The 15,526-nt window shown below is 36.7% G+C and overlaps 1 protein-coding gene across 5 annotated transcripts; it reads left to right on the top strand.

Moving 5' to 3' along the window:
- The first annotated feature begins 4,891 nt into the window (after positions 1-4,891).
- LOC103702717 (uncharacterized protein At1g01500-like) lies at positions 4,892-15,174 on the top strand. Of its 5 annotated transcripts, none has more exons than XM_088716904.2 (3): positions 4,892-5,008; positions 6,055-6,913; positions 14,606-15,174. In XM_088716904.2, exons 2-3 carry the CDS (start codon positions 6,215-6,217, stop codon positions 14,831-14,833), a joined length of 927 nt encoding a protein of 308 aa, XP_088573030.1. In that variant the 5' UTR covers positions 4,892-5,008; positions 6,055-6,214; the 3' UTR covers positions 14,834-15,174. The 5 variants fall into 5 exon arrangements, with proteins under 5 accessions (XP_088573030.1, XP_088573048.1, XP_038970432.1 ...); XM_088716922.2 differs by having other exon boundaries at positions 4,901-5,008; positions 6,097-6,913; XM_039114504.3 differs by lacking the exon at positions 4,892-5,008 and adding an exon at positions 14,152-14,396 and having other exon boundaries at positions 5,015-6,913.
- The last annotated feature ends 352 nt before the right edge of the window (positions 15,175-15,526 follow it).

Below are 15,526 nucleotides of genomic sequence, written 5' to 3' on the forward strand. Positions count from 1 at the left end.
ATGTAAACAGATATACTTGCATTGAGAGGAGGGTTGCCAACAAATGGAACCAAGTCCCCTCGACCCTCGCATTTAGCCTATACATGTTCTGTTTCCTGGTTATTGCAGAACATTTTGCTAGATTATGCACTCCTTCTGGGTTCCTTAGTGTGAAAAAAGAAAGAGGAGGTTATAGGCTTTTAGCATTTCTTGAAAATATTTTTACTTATGAAACATTGCTTCAATATTCTTATTTGTATTTAGAGGACTTATATTGGCATGTTAATGTCAATTTTATGTGAGAAATTTTCAATCACGCAAGTTCAATTAGTTAATGCATTGTTTAATTGATAATAAGGTATCTTTAAAGTTTCTTCATTGCTTAGTTTACTTATTCCAAGCCTGGTTTGCTTCCCCTTTCATGATATAGGATGCTCTTTACGCTTGCGACCAAGGTTTACTGGTTCTGTGTTGGGCAGCTAATTTATAGAGCCTCTCTTTTATCACTTTGAGAGCCAAATAATGTAACAGCGTAGAAATCTCTTGTTGTAGTAAGCAGCAAATGGAAACCAATGTTACCGAATTATTACTACTGATGCATTTGAAAGAGAGCATGTCATCTTTTCAAAATAAGGCTACTTAGTACTATAATCGTTGATTGAATTTTGGTGCTTTGAGCATCATGGAATGTATTCTTTGTTGTTTCTGAGTGACATAAACTTATAAATACTTGCTTCCAATGTCAAAATGGAAGCTCAAGCTTATCGTTCGAAGAGTTCAATTTTCTGCAAGTCCTTAAAAGTGGTAATCAAAGAACTTCATAAATGTCCAAATGTCTAATACGTATTCAACTTGGATATACATTTGATGCAGATTTCTGGAGCTGGATGTGAGCGTCTAAGTAACATAGTTATGAAAATGATATCATGAGTCTCTAGCATAGAAACATGATATTTGTTATCCATGCCCTAGGCATCCCCAGGTATCGCATTTGATGCCACACCATCACCAGCACAAGAGATTGGAGCTTGCAGATATAGCCGCATCTAATCTCTTTAACATTGATATAGTATTTTTCATATTTTAGTTCCCTATGCTGCAATAATATTTAGTGGATCTTATAGGAATTATACTGGTTAGGACCATTCTGTTACCACAAAAGGTGCCTTTAGGAACTCAGGGAACAGATTGGACAGCGCACTGGACCATGTAGAACTCTTCAGTTTGTGAGTGCATGAATGCTATGCAAAATACTCAAAATTTAGGGGCTTGCTTTAGTGTAGCATACTATTGTACATAGAGATCAAAAACAATAAAAAAAAGCATGCAACTTGCATCTGTTGTGTTTATCTGACCACTGTTCAAAATTCCATATTTTGTTATAGTAATTCAGTCTCTAGTTCGGTCGTAGCAATAGTGTGATATTCTTTATCTATGGTCAGCAGTTGGAATCATATCTGTTTTATGCAACCCCTGATCAGTGAATTCTATTGTCCATTTTGTTTACTTATGCTAGACTAAGTTTGAAGTTGAGGTTGTATCAGAAATACACCAGTGTTTCTTTTTAAGGTAAGCCCCCATTTGTTGTTTGACTAGTAATCCTTTACCACCACATTCAAGGCTTGGTGAGTAAAATGGTAACTTGTTGCATATCACCTATAATTCAGCACTGGTGCAGCAAGAACCTGTTGGCAACCTCAAAATCCCTTCTGTTAAAACCATGATTTGTCCCTATGTCTCTTCTCTTTGCTACAGATGATCGAGTGATAATTCTTATTGTTCGTCTGTCTTGGTTGTTTCTTCAAGAAAGTGAACTTCATTGCTCCACATAGATTGTCCTGCTCAGGGTTTTCTTGCTTATGTTGCCTAGATGTTGCTGGTCCTCGGTGATAAAAGATAGAAGGCTGCCCAAGTTTCAAGCAACTTGAGCTACTTGTTATGCTTATTCAAGAGCAACTCTTCTTCAAAACCCTGTGACTGTGCTCTATAGGAAAGATGGTACTTCCAAAATCCTCCTTAATACAGGTCATGCTTGTTGAGTCGCTGGTGATCCTTGAACTTCACATATTCTGTTACTCCTTTTCACTATTGCTATGCTTTGATTGCATTTTGGGGATGTTAAATCGAAGAAATACCATCGATTTGTGTAACGTCAGTCTTATTCCTAATCTTTAAAAGGATATTCTACAATTAAAACCTGTTTTGATCATGTTGCACTTTTGAACGATAAAATTGTCGAAGCAAAATAACATGGACATGTCTTTCCTTCTATCACTTTCAAAGGTTTTTTTGGTGTTAGATATGACAAATCCTCAACATCTAAAAACATCAAAACTCCGGACATACATCTATATTACCGTATACATAGATACCTAATGCATGGTTATATTAATTTATGGAACTAGTCGGAACGCTCGGTTAGCAAAAAGAAATAGTGAAATAAAGATGCCCTAGGGGAAGTCGGAGCCCTGCAGGTGGACTGCTGGCAACTCGAGTTGCATTGCAGCTTGAGCTACACTATAGGACTATCTACAATGCTTCAAATGGCTCCTTAACAGTAAATTTTTTAGCACCATGCAGTCATGCACTGTATTTATGATACACTTTATATGTGTGCAAGACATGTCATAACACATCCTGGCAGGTATTTTCTTCATCTCTGCTGGAGTGACAGATCTACAAGTATAGCATATCAAACCTAGCAAGGGTGCAATTACTGTCACTTCACCTTCAAGCTAGCACCTTGGTCATGCCGGACCTTCGCCTATCTTTTACTAAATTTTAAATTAAACTCCTTATGTCAAGGACATGGATTTGTTATTTTCAGAGGAATAAATTAAAATTTTCTGTTATTACAATTTTCAAGCATCCTCTTTGTAATTTGTGATTTCAGAGACAACACAATTGTTGTGAATCAGCATTACTAATATATACATGTAATTTAATTGTGGCCTTTGAAACCCTAACACATTATACTGGCTGTTCTTTTAAAGTATTATCCTTCTACCAGGTAATCCTGCTTCTATTCCAATCTCTCTGTATCTTTCGAATTCTATCCTTAACAATGCCACTTCTCTCAAACCCTTCAGATTAACTCCTTTCACCATCTAATCTTCCTCTTCTAATTTTTTTTTCTCTTTGAGTCACTAGTTAAAGAAAAAAGGCAAAATAAGCATGCATCATATGTGAAATGTAGCTCGTCGCACCACAAGCGATAATTCCCGCTTGCTCATGCAGAATGCTAGTAAACAGCTGAACATTGAAGAAAGACATCACTCCTATGCATGCCCAAAATGTACCTACCTGCAATGGGCAACTGCATTCTTTTTGCAATTCAGCTGAGATTGGGGTGTTCTTTGTGGCCTAGACGCTGCAATGGGCAACCTCATAGTTCACCAACAATGAACAAACCTTGTTTGCACTCATTCCAGGATACATATACCATTTTCGAAAGGATAACATTCTTTGAGAGAATTTGAGAGGGTTAACACTACATATCCTTCATCAAGTGGAAGCAAATGATATTTTTTTTCAAGATGATGAATACCATAGGATGAGCAGACCTTCAGAACATCTTGGAATATGTGCATGATACGAAGCAAAAGCAGCAAGCACTGCTACAGAATAGAGAACCTTTGGCTATAAGCAACCAGAACAGGTTCCATCCAAAGCAAAAATAAAATCAGAAAGTACCTGCAGAAAGGGCAGAGTCAACCCTCCGCCAACATTCGAGCAAGGCAATGGATATGGAAGACACGCAAGCAAAGGCATTCGACTCACTTCTATTTCGACATTGCAGTCCTCCATGCATGGTAAACATCCTCTCTCTCCAAACTCATCTTCAACGGTATACCTCAACACTTCCCCTCGCTCTCCTTCAACGCCATCATTAATAGAAAAACTCAGCACATCAATCCATCTCCTCGGTATTCTTCTTCTCGGGCGATTCTTGAACTGGGTTGTGGATTACATCTATCTCAATGACCAGCTCCGTTTCTTCATCATCGAAATAATACAGAGCCATACTGCTCGTCATCTTCTCCAGTGATGTCTCGGAAGTCAACTCCATCGATCCCTTCATCAATGAACGACTTTGGGGTATTGTTGAAGGGCAGCAGCTTTTGCAAAGGTTTGAGGACAGTGTATAGGGCTTTGAGAAAATTTGCTTGTATAGTAGAAATTACTCCCTATATGGCCTCGTATTAAGCAAGGGCTATGCACATAACTTTAAGCATGGCTTGTCATGGTCGCTTGAGAGCAAGCATGGATGATTACGATCTTTTGTGATAAATATCTTTTTGTTTCTATACGGGGCATGCTTTCTACTAATAAAAAGTTTATTCTGACATATAACATCAACTTTCTCGATGTGCCTGCATGCGAGGGCTCACCATATATGTCTGTCATCTTCTCTTCTTATGTTTTTTTTTTTTTTTTTTTTTTTTTTTTTTTGCTGCTAAAGCAAATGATTTGTACCATTTTAATACAGATCCTTAAAAAAAAAAAATCAAAAAATAGTAAAGTATGAAGCACTCTAAGCAACTTTTTCTTCCAACTTAGTGGACATCTCTAACATAATTAGCTACATACGAGGCCACCCACTCGCGTCTCCGCTAGCTTCTCTGAAAATGTGCATGGCCTGGAACCATATTACTTGAGAATATATATGGTATATTATTAAAAATAATTTTAAATTGTAAAATATATTTTATAAAATTTTATGTTAAAAATCAATGTTGATGTAACTAAAAAAAAATCACCCATAAAAATTACTTGATGATGCGTGGCAACTTGAATTAGTCAAGTATTAAGAAAGGCACAAGATGAAGTTACAGATTAAAATTCTAGGAACCTTTCTCAATCATAGCCACCATGTTTGACACTAATCTTTCTTTAATTCTAGAGTTTTATTTTTTTTTTGTGGCTGTAATATATAGCTACCTAAATAAGCCTTGTACAAATGTTTTGGTCCCGGTATTAGGAATGAGACGGGAGGAAGATAGCATGGTAATTCCACGTTGCGGTGAAGGTAATCGCTCCTCCTCCTCCTCGTCTTTGAGCCTATCGAGGTCAAAAGACAAAAACCCGTTCTTTCGTTCTAATCACAATTGTTCTTATGAATTTTTCCTTCGTTGCCCTCCTCTCATCAACGCATGGTGAGAATTGAGAAGGGGATTGGGGGACGGCACGTGCTCCGATTCGGATTGTTCGTTAGCTGCTCATTTGTTGTAGATTTTGGACGGATTTGTTATAATTCTTTATTATTTCATATTTGATGTTGAAGGTGATGTTTTTCTTATCTGCTTCACCTGTTTCAGTCATGCTGGTAGGCTATCTCTCCTCTTAATCTCCTCTTTCTAACCTTAGCTTTTCCTTTTTTGTTTTTTCTTTTACATTTGCTTTCCTTACTTTTATTTGATGGAGGCCTTCTCTTCTTTGTGAATTTAATTACGTGGCAAATCGATCTTTTCTTCCTTTCTTGTTCATCTTCTGAATTTCCTGTTAGTCGTTTGACTTTTCCTTCTTTTTTTTTTATAAAAAAAACTATAGAGGTAGAAGTGTAAAAATAGGTCAGTTTCTGCCTTGTCGATTATTGTGATTATAAAACTGTTTTGCTCTGTATTAGAACTAGGTTTACACTATCTGTGGGCTCTTTTTCTAGATCTTAGTCTCTTTCTTTCTTTTTTTGTAGTTATCTTCTATTTGTAGCTTTCGTATGTTATGGCTTTCTTGCAAAAGGAAGAAAGTGTTTTCCAAAGTTTTGATTGGTATCAGTAGTAGCACTGCGATGCATGAGGTGAGAATACATGTGACCTGATCGATTTATTCTCTTCTGTGAGGGATTCTTTTTATTTAAACTTGAACTGTTAAACAAAACCATTTTCTTCAGAGATCAGTCTTCTTGTCATTGAGTTCTGCTGGTTTCTCATTATTTTCCTTTTTTTCTTTTTATTGGCTTGTGCTTCATTTAATTATACTTATTTTATTACATCCACATCCACCAACCCAGCAACTTCATCTCAGTCTGAATATCTAGTTTAGGATTTCTTTTAGTTGATTATGTTCTTCCTGCAGTTCCTTAGCATCAGCTGTTGATGCTGTTGCTTGGCTTCACAGATGAAAGAACTGTGACGGGCCTGGCACTTTTGTCCAATTGTTAACTCTTTCTCTTCCTGGCATCCGAATTAATGTGATAAGAACTTTTGCTAAGAGGGTGTTACTTCTTACTTCAATCATGGAGTCTCATCATGATCCGCTCAGTAGAGAGTCATCGCAGGATTCTGAAAGGAAGATCATTATGCACCCCCTTTACCTTCCCAAGTCTTCACCTTGGCTCGACCTGAAGGTCTTTTATGTGAGGGCAAGCAACTTTGAGGTTGATGAATCAACACCAGAGCATCTCACCCTTAACCATATTCCACTGACCCCCGACACCATCCTCGAAGTGAATGGTCGTAGAAGTAGCATTTATTCAGAATGCGTTTCTTCTTTGCTTAGAAGGGACAGAGTTGACAAGAAATCAGAAGAAGCTACATTTGTCAGCACGGATAATATAAGGATGACCGGAAGTGTGAGATTTGAGGTCTTTGATGGAAATAATCTATTGCTTGCTGGAGTCCTAGAGTTGTGCAATAGTAGTGTCCTGAAAGGGGAATCAAAAAATCATGGCAAGAAATGGAGCATGAGATGCCAATCTGTGATGTCGGTTGATAATGGCTTTCTGAAAGGCAAGCAATATATGAGTCCAGAGATTCCTTCACCCGTGCTAGAGGTGTATGTTGCTGGGTGTTTCTCGGGCAATCCCATTATCTTGACTAAGACTCTGCAGCTGGATTGCCGGAGGAAGCAACAGAAGACAGTGGGGCTAAATTCAATTCTTGAGTATGAGACAGATGAAGTGAAGAAAGAGGTGCCATCTGAGGATGCTTTGCAGGTAATAGATGATCTCCAAGATTCTCATTATGCATGTGATAAACGGATATGTTTTTATCATTCTTTGCGTTGTTCGATGAATGAGCCAAGTTTCTTGAATTAGCATGATCTTTTCCAACATATTTCATATGTTGGATTATGCTCTTTAAACTGCATAGTTTTGCTTGTGGGCACTTATCTGGCAACATAATCATGTTCTTATATGGATAAGGTTATGAGCAACACATATGATTCAGTCTTTAAACTTCTTGTTTTATGTACTTTTTTTCGGTTCGAAATCCATTTGATCCTGAATCATATCACCTTTTTCTTAAATTTATTTTAGTGATTATACATACCACTTCCATAAATGATATAAGATAACTTATAATATTTAAGCTGTGGACAGATTCACATACTGTAGAATGTGTCTACAGAATGTAAATATGAAAGAAACTAGAAAGGATCTTGTGATCCGTGATCCTATACGATCTGACCCCTCTATAATTTGCCACTTGATCTCGATCCAGACAACATTAGTCAAAATCCACATGGGAGGCACTAATATTTGTTTTTATAATGTTTTGGCTTCTGGTATGGTTTATAATTCTGGGTTCTAAGGTTGGTCGAACCCTTATCATTTCTTTCCTTTTTCCCCGTTTATGCATTATAACACTGTCAACCTGCTGGATTTGGGCTTTTTTTCACATGTAGATCATTGCTGGTACCTTAATATTTACTCTTTATAAGTCAAAATGTTTTTAATTTTTAAAAAATCCCTTTTTAAGATTATTTTTCTTCATTGTGGGACTTGACATCTTTTAGGAGGTTTTGGTTGTTGTAAGGGAAGTTTTAAAGGTGGGAAAGAAATGTAAGATTGTAAGGATAGACAAATGTGGATTTGAAAAGTTCTACTCAAAGTAGACATTCTCAATTTCATAATTATCTTTTGTCCAATTTCATCTCACAACCAAATACCCCATATTATCATAATGTTAGGTACCTGGTTAAGACCTAAGCCTAATGCACCTCTAATGCCTAGGCATTTTTTTTGTTGTACTTGGTTGGGGGTCTTAATGTTTGGTATCAAATCAAGCCCTATGTCTGGAGTTTGAGTCATGGAAGAGGCAATCGGTGGAAAGGGTTGCCTGGAAAAAGAAAAAAGGCTAGAGCGAGAGCCACTGTGGAAAGGGCCTAGTGTCATTGACTCACAACTCAAAAGCTTAAGCTGTTGGAAAAAGGACTAGCCCAGGCTAATAAACCCATGTGGCATCTCTTTTATTAGTTATTATGCGACTACGATAATCTCCCCCACCCAATGTCGTGACGCTTTCGTCGTGGTTGGCTCCTACTCAAGAGAGGGGGGGACCACCCACAGTTGAAGTCCTACTCAACCCTACCTAGTCTACCTTCGACCCTGGTATCCCCTAGTGAGGAGCCCACATGATCAATACAGGTGGTGATAAACCATGGGCCTAGCTCTAGTACCACTTGTTATGGACTCGCAACCCAAAAGCTTAAACTGTTGAGAGAAGGACTAGCCCAGGCTAATGAACCTATGTGGCACCCCTTTTATTAGTCAATGTGGGACGATGGCACTAGTGACAAGGGTGCAGCCGCCATAGAGAAAGGGCTACCTGATTGTCCTAGAGTGAAAGCTATCATATTGGAGGGGCTGCCTGGACTAGAGTGAGAGCCACAATAGATTGGGTTGCCAGGTAGGCAGGGATATAGGCTACGGAGTGTGGTGGTTTGTTATGTTCCTAGTTTAGATCTTAGCCTAACACACCTCCAACGCTTAGGCATTGTTGATGTATTGGTTAGGGTCTGAACATATATCTTGTAAGTTTAAAAATCATGAAACTTTATGATTTTCTAGAGCATCCAAAGATTCCAAACAAACCTTCAAAGCTATTAATTTCTCCAAGACTTGTTTTTCTTGGATATTTCTTGAGGTGCATACTCGAGCCCTTGTCCATGTACTAATTTTCTCGAAGATAGGAAGGTGATGCACTATCCATTTTCTGGATTTGGAAATCCATTGATTTACAAATATATTTATACTAAATCCTACTGAGAAGGAGTTAAGCCACTACATTTTTTAATGTGCTTTTCTTACCAATAAATTGTTATTATATGTAAATAAACTATATTATATGCATACATACCTAGTATATATTCGTGCACATGCATATATACATCTAGTGTACACACATGTATAAATCTTTGCTTTGAACAAATTATCCTTTGGACTTCACATCAAACAGTCATTTATTAAGCAAGTCTTTAGACAATGATCTTTCTCTAAATGCAATTGCATTTCTCAAAGATTGATGGTTTTCTTTTTCTTTATTGATGAAGTGAAAAATATGAATAATCTGTTTTCTAAGGCCGCGAATTTTCATTTGTCCCCTCTAAACCATCACAAGCAAGTATTATTCCATATATTTAGGGTTGCTTTTATTCTCTATTGGCTCCTTTCTAGAACAGAGTCTGGTAAAATTATATCTTCTAATCTTTTTTCATCCATATCTATCAGAGTTTTATGTGATCTACCCATTCTTTTGTGTGAAATTAGAACCAAATTATGAGGCAATCTTCTTATCATGATACAAGTTACGAGGCAACCTTCTTATCATGAAAAGTGTGAAATCATTTCATGATTTTGTAGTGGCATCCAAACAAATCCTTAATGCACCAGTATATAGTTTGAGCTTGGGATAGACTTGCATCATCTTGTGTCCTGGTGTGCTCCTCTACAATCTCTCGTAATCTTGTGATCTGAAAAAGGCTCTCGTTGACTTTACCAAGTGCCAAAGTTGCCCTTGTAGAACTTAGGAAGTTAAAATGGAAAATTTCTGTTGGTCATCTCCTTTGTCACCATGGATCATATGCACTCATACCACTTTGTTGAATTAATTATTTAGGAATATTGGATTCTATAAATGTCTGTTGCTTCTTTTTTTTTGGATGGCAATTTGATCATCTAGAACAAGTTCCTTAGTCAAATTGCATGACTAACACATGAAAAAGATGACTATATACTTGGGTTCAGAAGTAGAAAGTGTCACATTTATGTATGTATGTATGTATGTGTTTGTATAAGGAATTCCAGGTAAAGCATATAACAAGCCTTACCATATGCAGGATAATGTGAAAAAGTCTTAACAAAATCAACAACTAGAGGAGAAGTTTTTAAGGACAACCAAATATACGTTAGAAGGCATAGCAATAGCATGTGCAAGAAAAAAGTTGAGTATAAATGTTTGTTAAATATAATGATATACTTCTATGGAGAAAATAATAACTGTATGACAATTGATCCTAGAGAAATTTTTATATAAAAAAATTATCATCTTGTAGAAGTCATGCAATTGAGAAACAGAAGTCATGCAACCGAGAAGAGGTTCAAGTTGACATGTTTAGGAAGCTTCAGGCTTCAGCATAATTGTTATACAAAATCAAATAGATAGAAACATTGAGTTCTGGCTGAAGATTGAGAGTACCAGAATCTGAAACTGTGCATATGCATGCACAGGAGATGAAAAAGAAACTTAAACAGAAAAAGAAGAGCAAATCTGACTATTATGTATATGAGAATTGATAAGAAGACCTGAGAAAATACTGTCTAGATTTTTAGTTAATTTGAAGACATTTTAACCTTTTGCGAGAGAAAATAAATAAAACACCCAAGCTCTTTCTCTATTGAGCCAAAACGTGAAAAGCTTATAATTTCTGTAGCTTGCTTTTTCTTAACTCCTAAACATTGCATAATGATATGCAATACAAAGCAACCAAATGCTGATTAAAATTGAGTTCTTTAAGATATCATAACTGATTATGCTTAGTTAAATGCGAGGAACTTGGTCTATTCCACTCATAATGAACATCCCATTTCAACAAGCTGGAATTTAATGAGATCATTTAAATTAAAAATAGCATCAAAAAGTCTAATTAACATTTATTTTCTTTTTCTTTCTTTTAATTTGAGGATTGTACTTAGCACTTACAAAGAGTGAAGGATTGTACTAGCCTACATCAAGTAACCCAAACTCAAAATACTGTATCATGCCACTACAACTATATTTTTGGGATGACGTAATGTGTAGGCATTTCAAAACATATAATTTTTTGTCCAAGGACATTTACATGTTGTAGATCACATCCAATGGGTTAGAGTTTGATTTTGCAATTTGGACCATTTAATTTTATGGTGGGTATAAAGTTCTCTCTTTGTACCCTATTCAATATATTTGTTAGGTCAGATTAGATCTTGATGGGCTGGATCAGTTGATATATTCTTATTAGTCAGGTTCAATCAAGACCTGAAGCCAAGGTACGCAGTACCGACTGTACCGACGTACCAGTGGGCATCGGTACTGGTACGGTACCGAACCAAACCGAGCCGAACCGGTACAGTACCGATGGGGTTAAAAGCCAAAAAAAATTTGGAGCCGGTACGGACTGGTCGGTTCGGGTCGGTACCGGTTCGGTACGGTTCGGTACCGGTCAGTACGGTTCGGTTCGGTACCGAAATATGTAGCTGTACCGTATCGGTAGGGTCCGGTACCGGTATGTACCGGCCGGTACCGACTCGTACCGACCGGTACGGCAGACCATGCATGAAGCCTTCCACTAATCTAAAATTTTACATATCCAATGCTTCACTTGTTATTTACTTATGTTTGGGTTCATAATGCCTATGGGTGTAATTGAGATTTTGTGGGAATAACATCATTCACGTACCCGATTCCTTCTGATACCTCAATTACATCATTTCAAATGGTCCCGATTTGTTGCCGAAAGGGTCAATATAACATTCTGCCTACTGGATCCCATGTGTATATGTTTTCAAGACTCATTACAGTATCTGATCTAGAAGGATTCTTTTCTTTCAAGTCATGTAAGTAATGATTCATTTTCATCTAAACCAATGACATGATTTTTGTAGTTCTGTTATACCTCAGAATTGCACAAAGTCTTCCTAGTTTTTCAATCACAATTGAATAGTACTTTAGTGAATTAATCAGAATAAAGATGTGCTCAATTTGATTGGAGTGAGATTTATGTGTAAAGTTTCATGTAAGAAAATTCAAAATTTCACTTCTTGTACTTGTCTTATTGGCTTACTTGCACTGATAACTAATGTCAATTTCTTGTGGTTTGACTCCTTTGACAAGGTGCTCAAACTTTTTTCTTTTTTCATAAGCTCTTGTCTGATCAGTGCAACATAATCAAGTCAGTTAGGATTTAATGGTTTAAAAGTAAAGGTGATGTGCTAAATAGGGACTCTTGCATGTGGTTCATTGAGAAGCTTGAGGTCCATAATGTTTGTTTGAAAGGAGATGACGATAATACATATCCAATCCAAGGTGCGTACGAACTCCCATACTGTGAGTATGTAAAGCCTTGTATTGAGGCATTTCAAGCTATATACTGTGGTTTAACAATGCCATATCATCCTTTATCTACAAAATGTGAATAGGTATGCAAGCATACTGGGGTAAGTATTCTGCTGGTATGTAACCCTCATCACCATACTTGAAACCTTGATCAAATCTCATTTCCCAATGTTTAGAATGCTGTAAGGGTGTCTAGGCTCACTAATGATGTATCCAGAAGTGACAAGAAGTTACAAGATATATGCAGATCTTACAAAGAGTTTTTTTTTTTGTGAATGTTGGAAAGCTATTTGGAAGGTGGCTGGAAGTTAGATAACTAGTCCAAGCAGTCATTTATTTCATCAGGACTTGGCATATTATTGTGTCAAACAACTAAACTTGTGACCAGCTCCAAGTATTTTTCTTGATGTTGCTGATGTGGCCGCCTCTCTCGTATATAATTGAGAAAGTATGTATTTGACTGTTTGATGAAGTGAAGCATTATTACCAAAAATTAGCAAGTGAATGTGGGAGATAAAAGATAGGTCTTAGAGGTTTTTTTTTTAATTTTTGGAGGTACAATATCTTAACATATTATACATATTATATTGTTCTCATTATTCTACAGCTGTTGTGAAGTTATTTTACTTTGATATAGTCCTAGGCGATAGTCTGGTGGTTCATCTGGAGATTCATTCGATTGGGGAGTAGGCAGATGTGCTTGTTTGAGAGAGAATAAAAAAAAAGCAATTGGGACTTCATGACTATGGGTGTTACATTTGGTCATAGGATGGATTATTCCACTGGTTAGGTTTAAGGATATATTCATATTGATGATCCATGGTGCTAATAATTTGATTTTTTTTTTTCAGTGGAAATGGACTTAGAATTTGTATTTGGATCGATTTCTCATTAGTGAGTTATACTTAGTCCAGAGTAATGTGAATTAAATTCTTGTTATGACAATTCTATGTATGTCTAAATTGGCTGGATGCTACAAGGCATGTTGCCCCTGTCCCAGTCCATTTTGATAGGCAATGAAGTTCATTCATATGCAAAATTGTCAAGTGCCATCAGTTACATCTTCATCACCTATCAAAATGGACTGAGACAGAGGCAACATGCTTTGTAGCATCCATCGAACTCAGAGATGAATGGAATTGTCTTAACAAGATTTTTATTCATATTACTCTGGACTAAATGTAATTCACTAATTCTACAGTAGCATCTGCTGAGCTCCATAGCCACAACATCTCCCTTGCCTCTGTTGGAATGTACTGATAGAGGCTGTAAGCTTTGTGGAATCCATGTGATTCATTGATTTACAAGGTTTGTCTTGAAGTTATTTCATTAGTCTGAATGAAATGTACTTTACTGACAATTCATGGATCATCATATGTTCTAGTATGGTTTATCATACAATGATACAATTCACTTTTGAAACTATATTCAGCTGACAATCTTTTATTGAATCATGAGTATGAATGTTACGTAACTAGTGGAACAACGCAGTCCATGGCATGATGTAATGTTTATTCACCTATTTTCATTTTTTTTTCATTGTCTCTCAAATGAGTTCATCTGTCATTCCTCAAAGTATGGTGTCTCTTGATGCATTGGTAACTATGATGTAAGACAATATTCAAGTGAAGGAACTATACATCAATTGTAGAACAATGTAGAGAATATAATGTGAATACATATGTTAGATAGTTACCATGTCATAGTTCCAAAAATAGAAGAAAACCTCTAAGACCTATCTTCTGTCTTTCATCCCTTTCTTTTTTGAGTTTTTGCCAACTATTTTAATAGATGCCGAATTCTATTTAAGATAGTGGCAACATCATCAACTATGTGAAATGCTTGGGGGTGCTTGTAGGCTTTGTTGTTGGGCACAATAATTTCACGAAGTATTGACAGAACAAATGACTACTTTGACTGGTCTTATGTTTTGCCAACTTCTAAATGGATTTCTAGCACTCACGATGGAACTCCAACGAGTGTTTTTGTGTGCCTTGAAAGATGGTTGCTCCACTACTTTAAAGGCGCAGCTGAAGTTGTGCTTATAATGAGCAACCGCTTGGCATTTTGGAACAATTAAAGGGCAACACCCCAGATGGCAAGGTTTGATACCGCATCCTTCTCTAAGGCACAAAGTTAAAGCCAAACAATCAAATTGAAAGACGGTCTCTATTTGTGTAGGCTACTTAAATTCTTAGAGAAATTCATTCCATTTTTTAGGTACTTACTTTTTGGCTTTCTTAAATTTACTCTATCAAATTTGAGCATCTTATACTTAAAACAGATTCTACTCTTCTGAATTTGTTTTGCAGGTGTCAAAGTTCAAGGACTTTAAACCAGAGAATGATGTCGATGTGGATTATAACAGTATCTATTCTTGTGAAGACTATGCAGAAGGGGAGGATGGGGAACTCTCATGGTTCAATGCTGGTGTCAGGGTTGGAGTGGGTATTAGTCTCGGCATTTGCCTTGGCATTGGAGTAGGTGTCGGTTTGCTAGTTCGTACGTATCAGGCCACTACCCGAAATTTTAGGAGGTGACTTATTTGATCATTTTGGTGGTACTGGCTTCCCCCTACCCCTTGTAACCACTGATTCGTCCTTGTTCTCATCAATTGAGCAACTGACTTGGCGGTGCTCATGTGGTACTTGTCCAAGCTGTGAATTCTTATTGTATAGGGATCTGCTTGTGGATGACTAGTTCTCTCTGTGATTTTGCCATGTTAATGGAGTCTTTTTTCTTATTAAAAACAATTATGGTAAGAATGTTTGGCAGAAGTTGTAAGCAGCTAAGCTTTTGTGGGCAACATATGCTGATTTTTATATGTTCTCATGATTTCCATAGTGGAATATAAGATGGGGATTAATCTGTCTCTTCCTAAGATTAACTACTCTATTCTGTGATACATGGACCATTTAACTAGATCTCATGATGTGGATGTTTCAGTGGGGAAAAATTCAGAAATAATTGGCTTAAATTAGAATTCCTTAGTCAGATTTCTGCAGTTACAAAGACCATGCCTGCTTTTTATGTCCTGATCTGATATACAAAGGCATGATAAATATTTTCATTATGGGCATGAGGTCTGCAAAGTTTTATATAAAAGATAACAATGATTTCAATTTATGTGAACCGGGTTACTTTGGAGTCCAAGAAATGCATAGCTTAACTTCTTATCATCTGATCTTAAATTTCTTCTTACAACAGTTTTTGAAATAATATGGCGACAATGG

Source organism: Phoenix dactylifera, chromosome 1 (genome assembly GCF_051530095.1).
Source record: "Phoenix dactylifera cultivar Ajwa chromosome 1, Ajwa_hap1_PhDact_Kaust_v1.1, whole genome shotgun sequence".
NCBI lineage: Eukaryota > Viridiplantae > Streptophyta > Magnoliopsida > Arecales > Arecaceae > Phoenix > Phoenix dactylifera.

Bases quoted from the DNA above. Each gene is read 5' to 3' on its own strand.
- LOC103702717 (XM_088716904.2), top strand. From the start codon at position 6,215: ATGGAGTCTCATCATGATCCGCTCAGTAGAGAGTCATCGCAGGATTCT. The intron at 6,914-14,605 runs GTAATAGATGAT...TTTGTTTTGCAG, and splicing joins CATCTGAGGATGCTTTGCAG to GTGTCAAAGTTCAAGGACTT.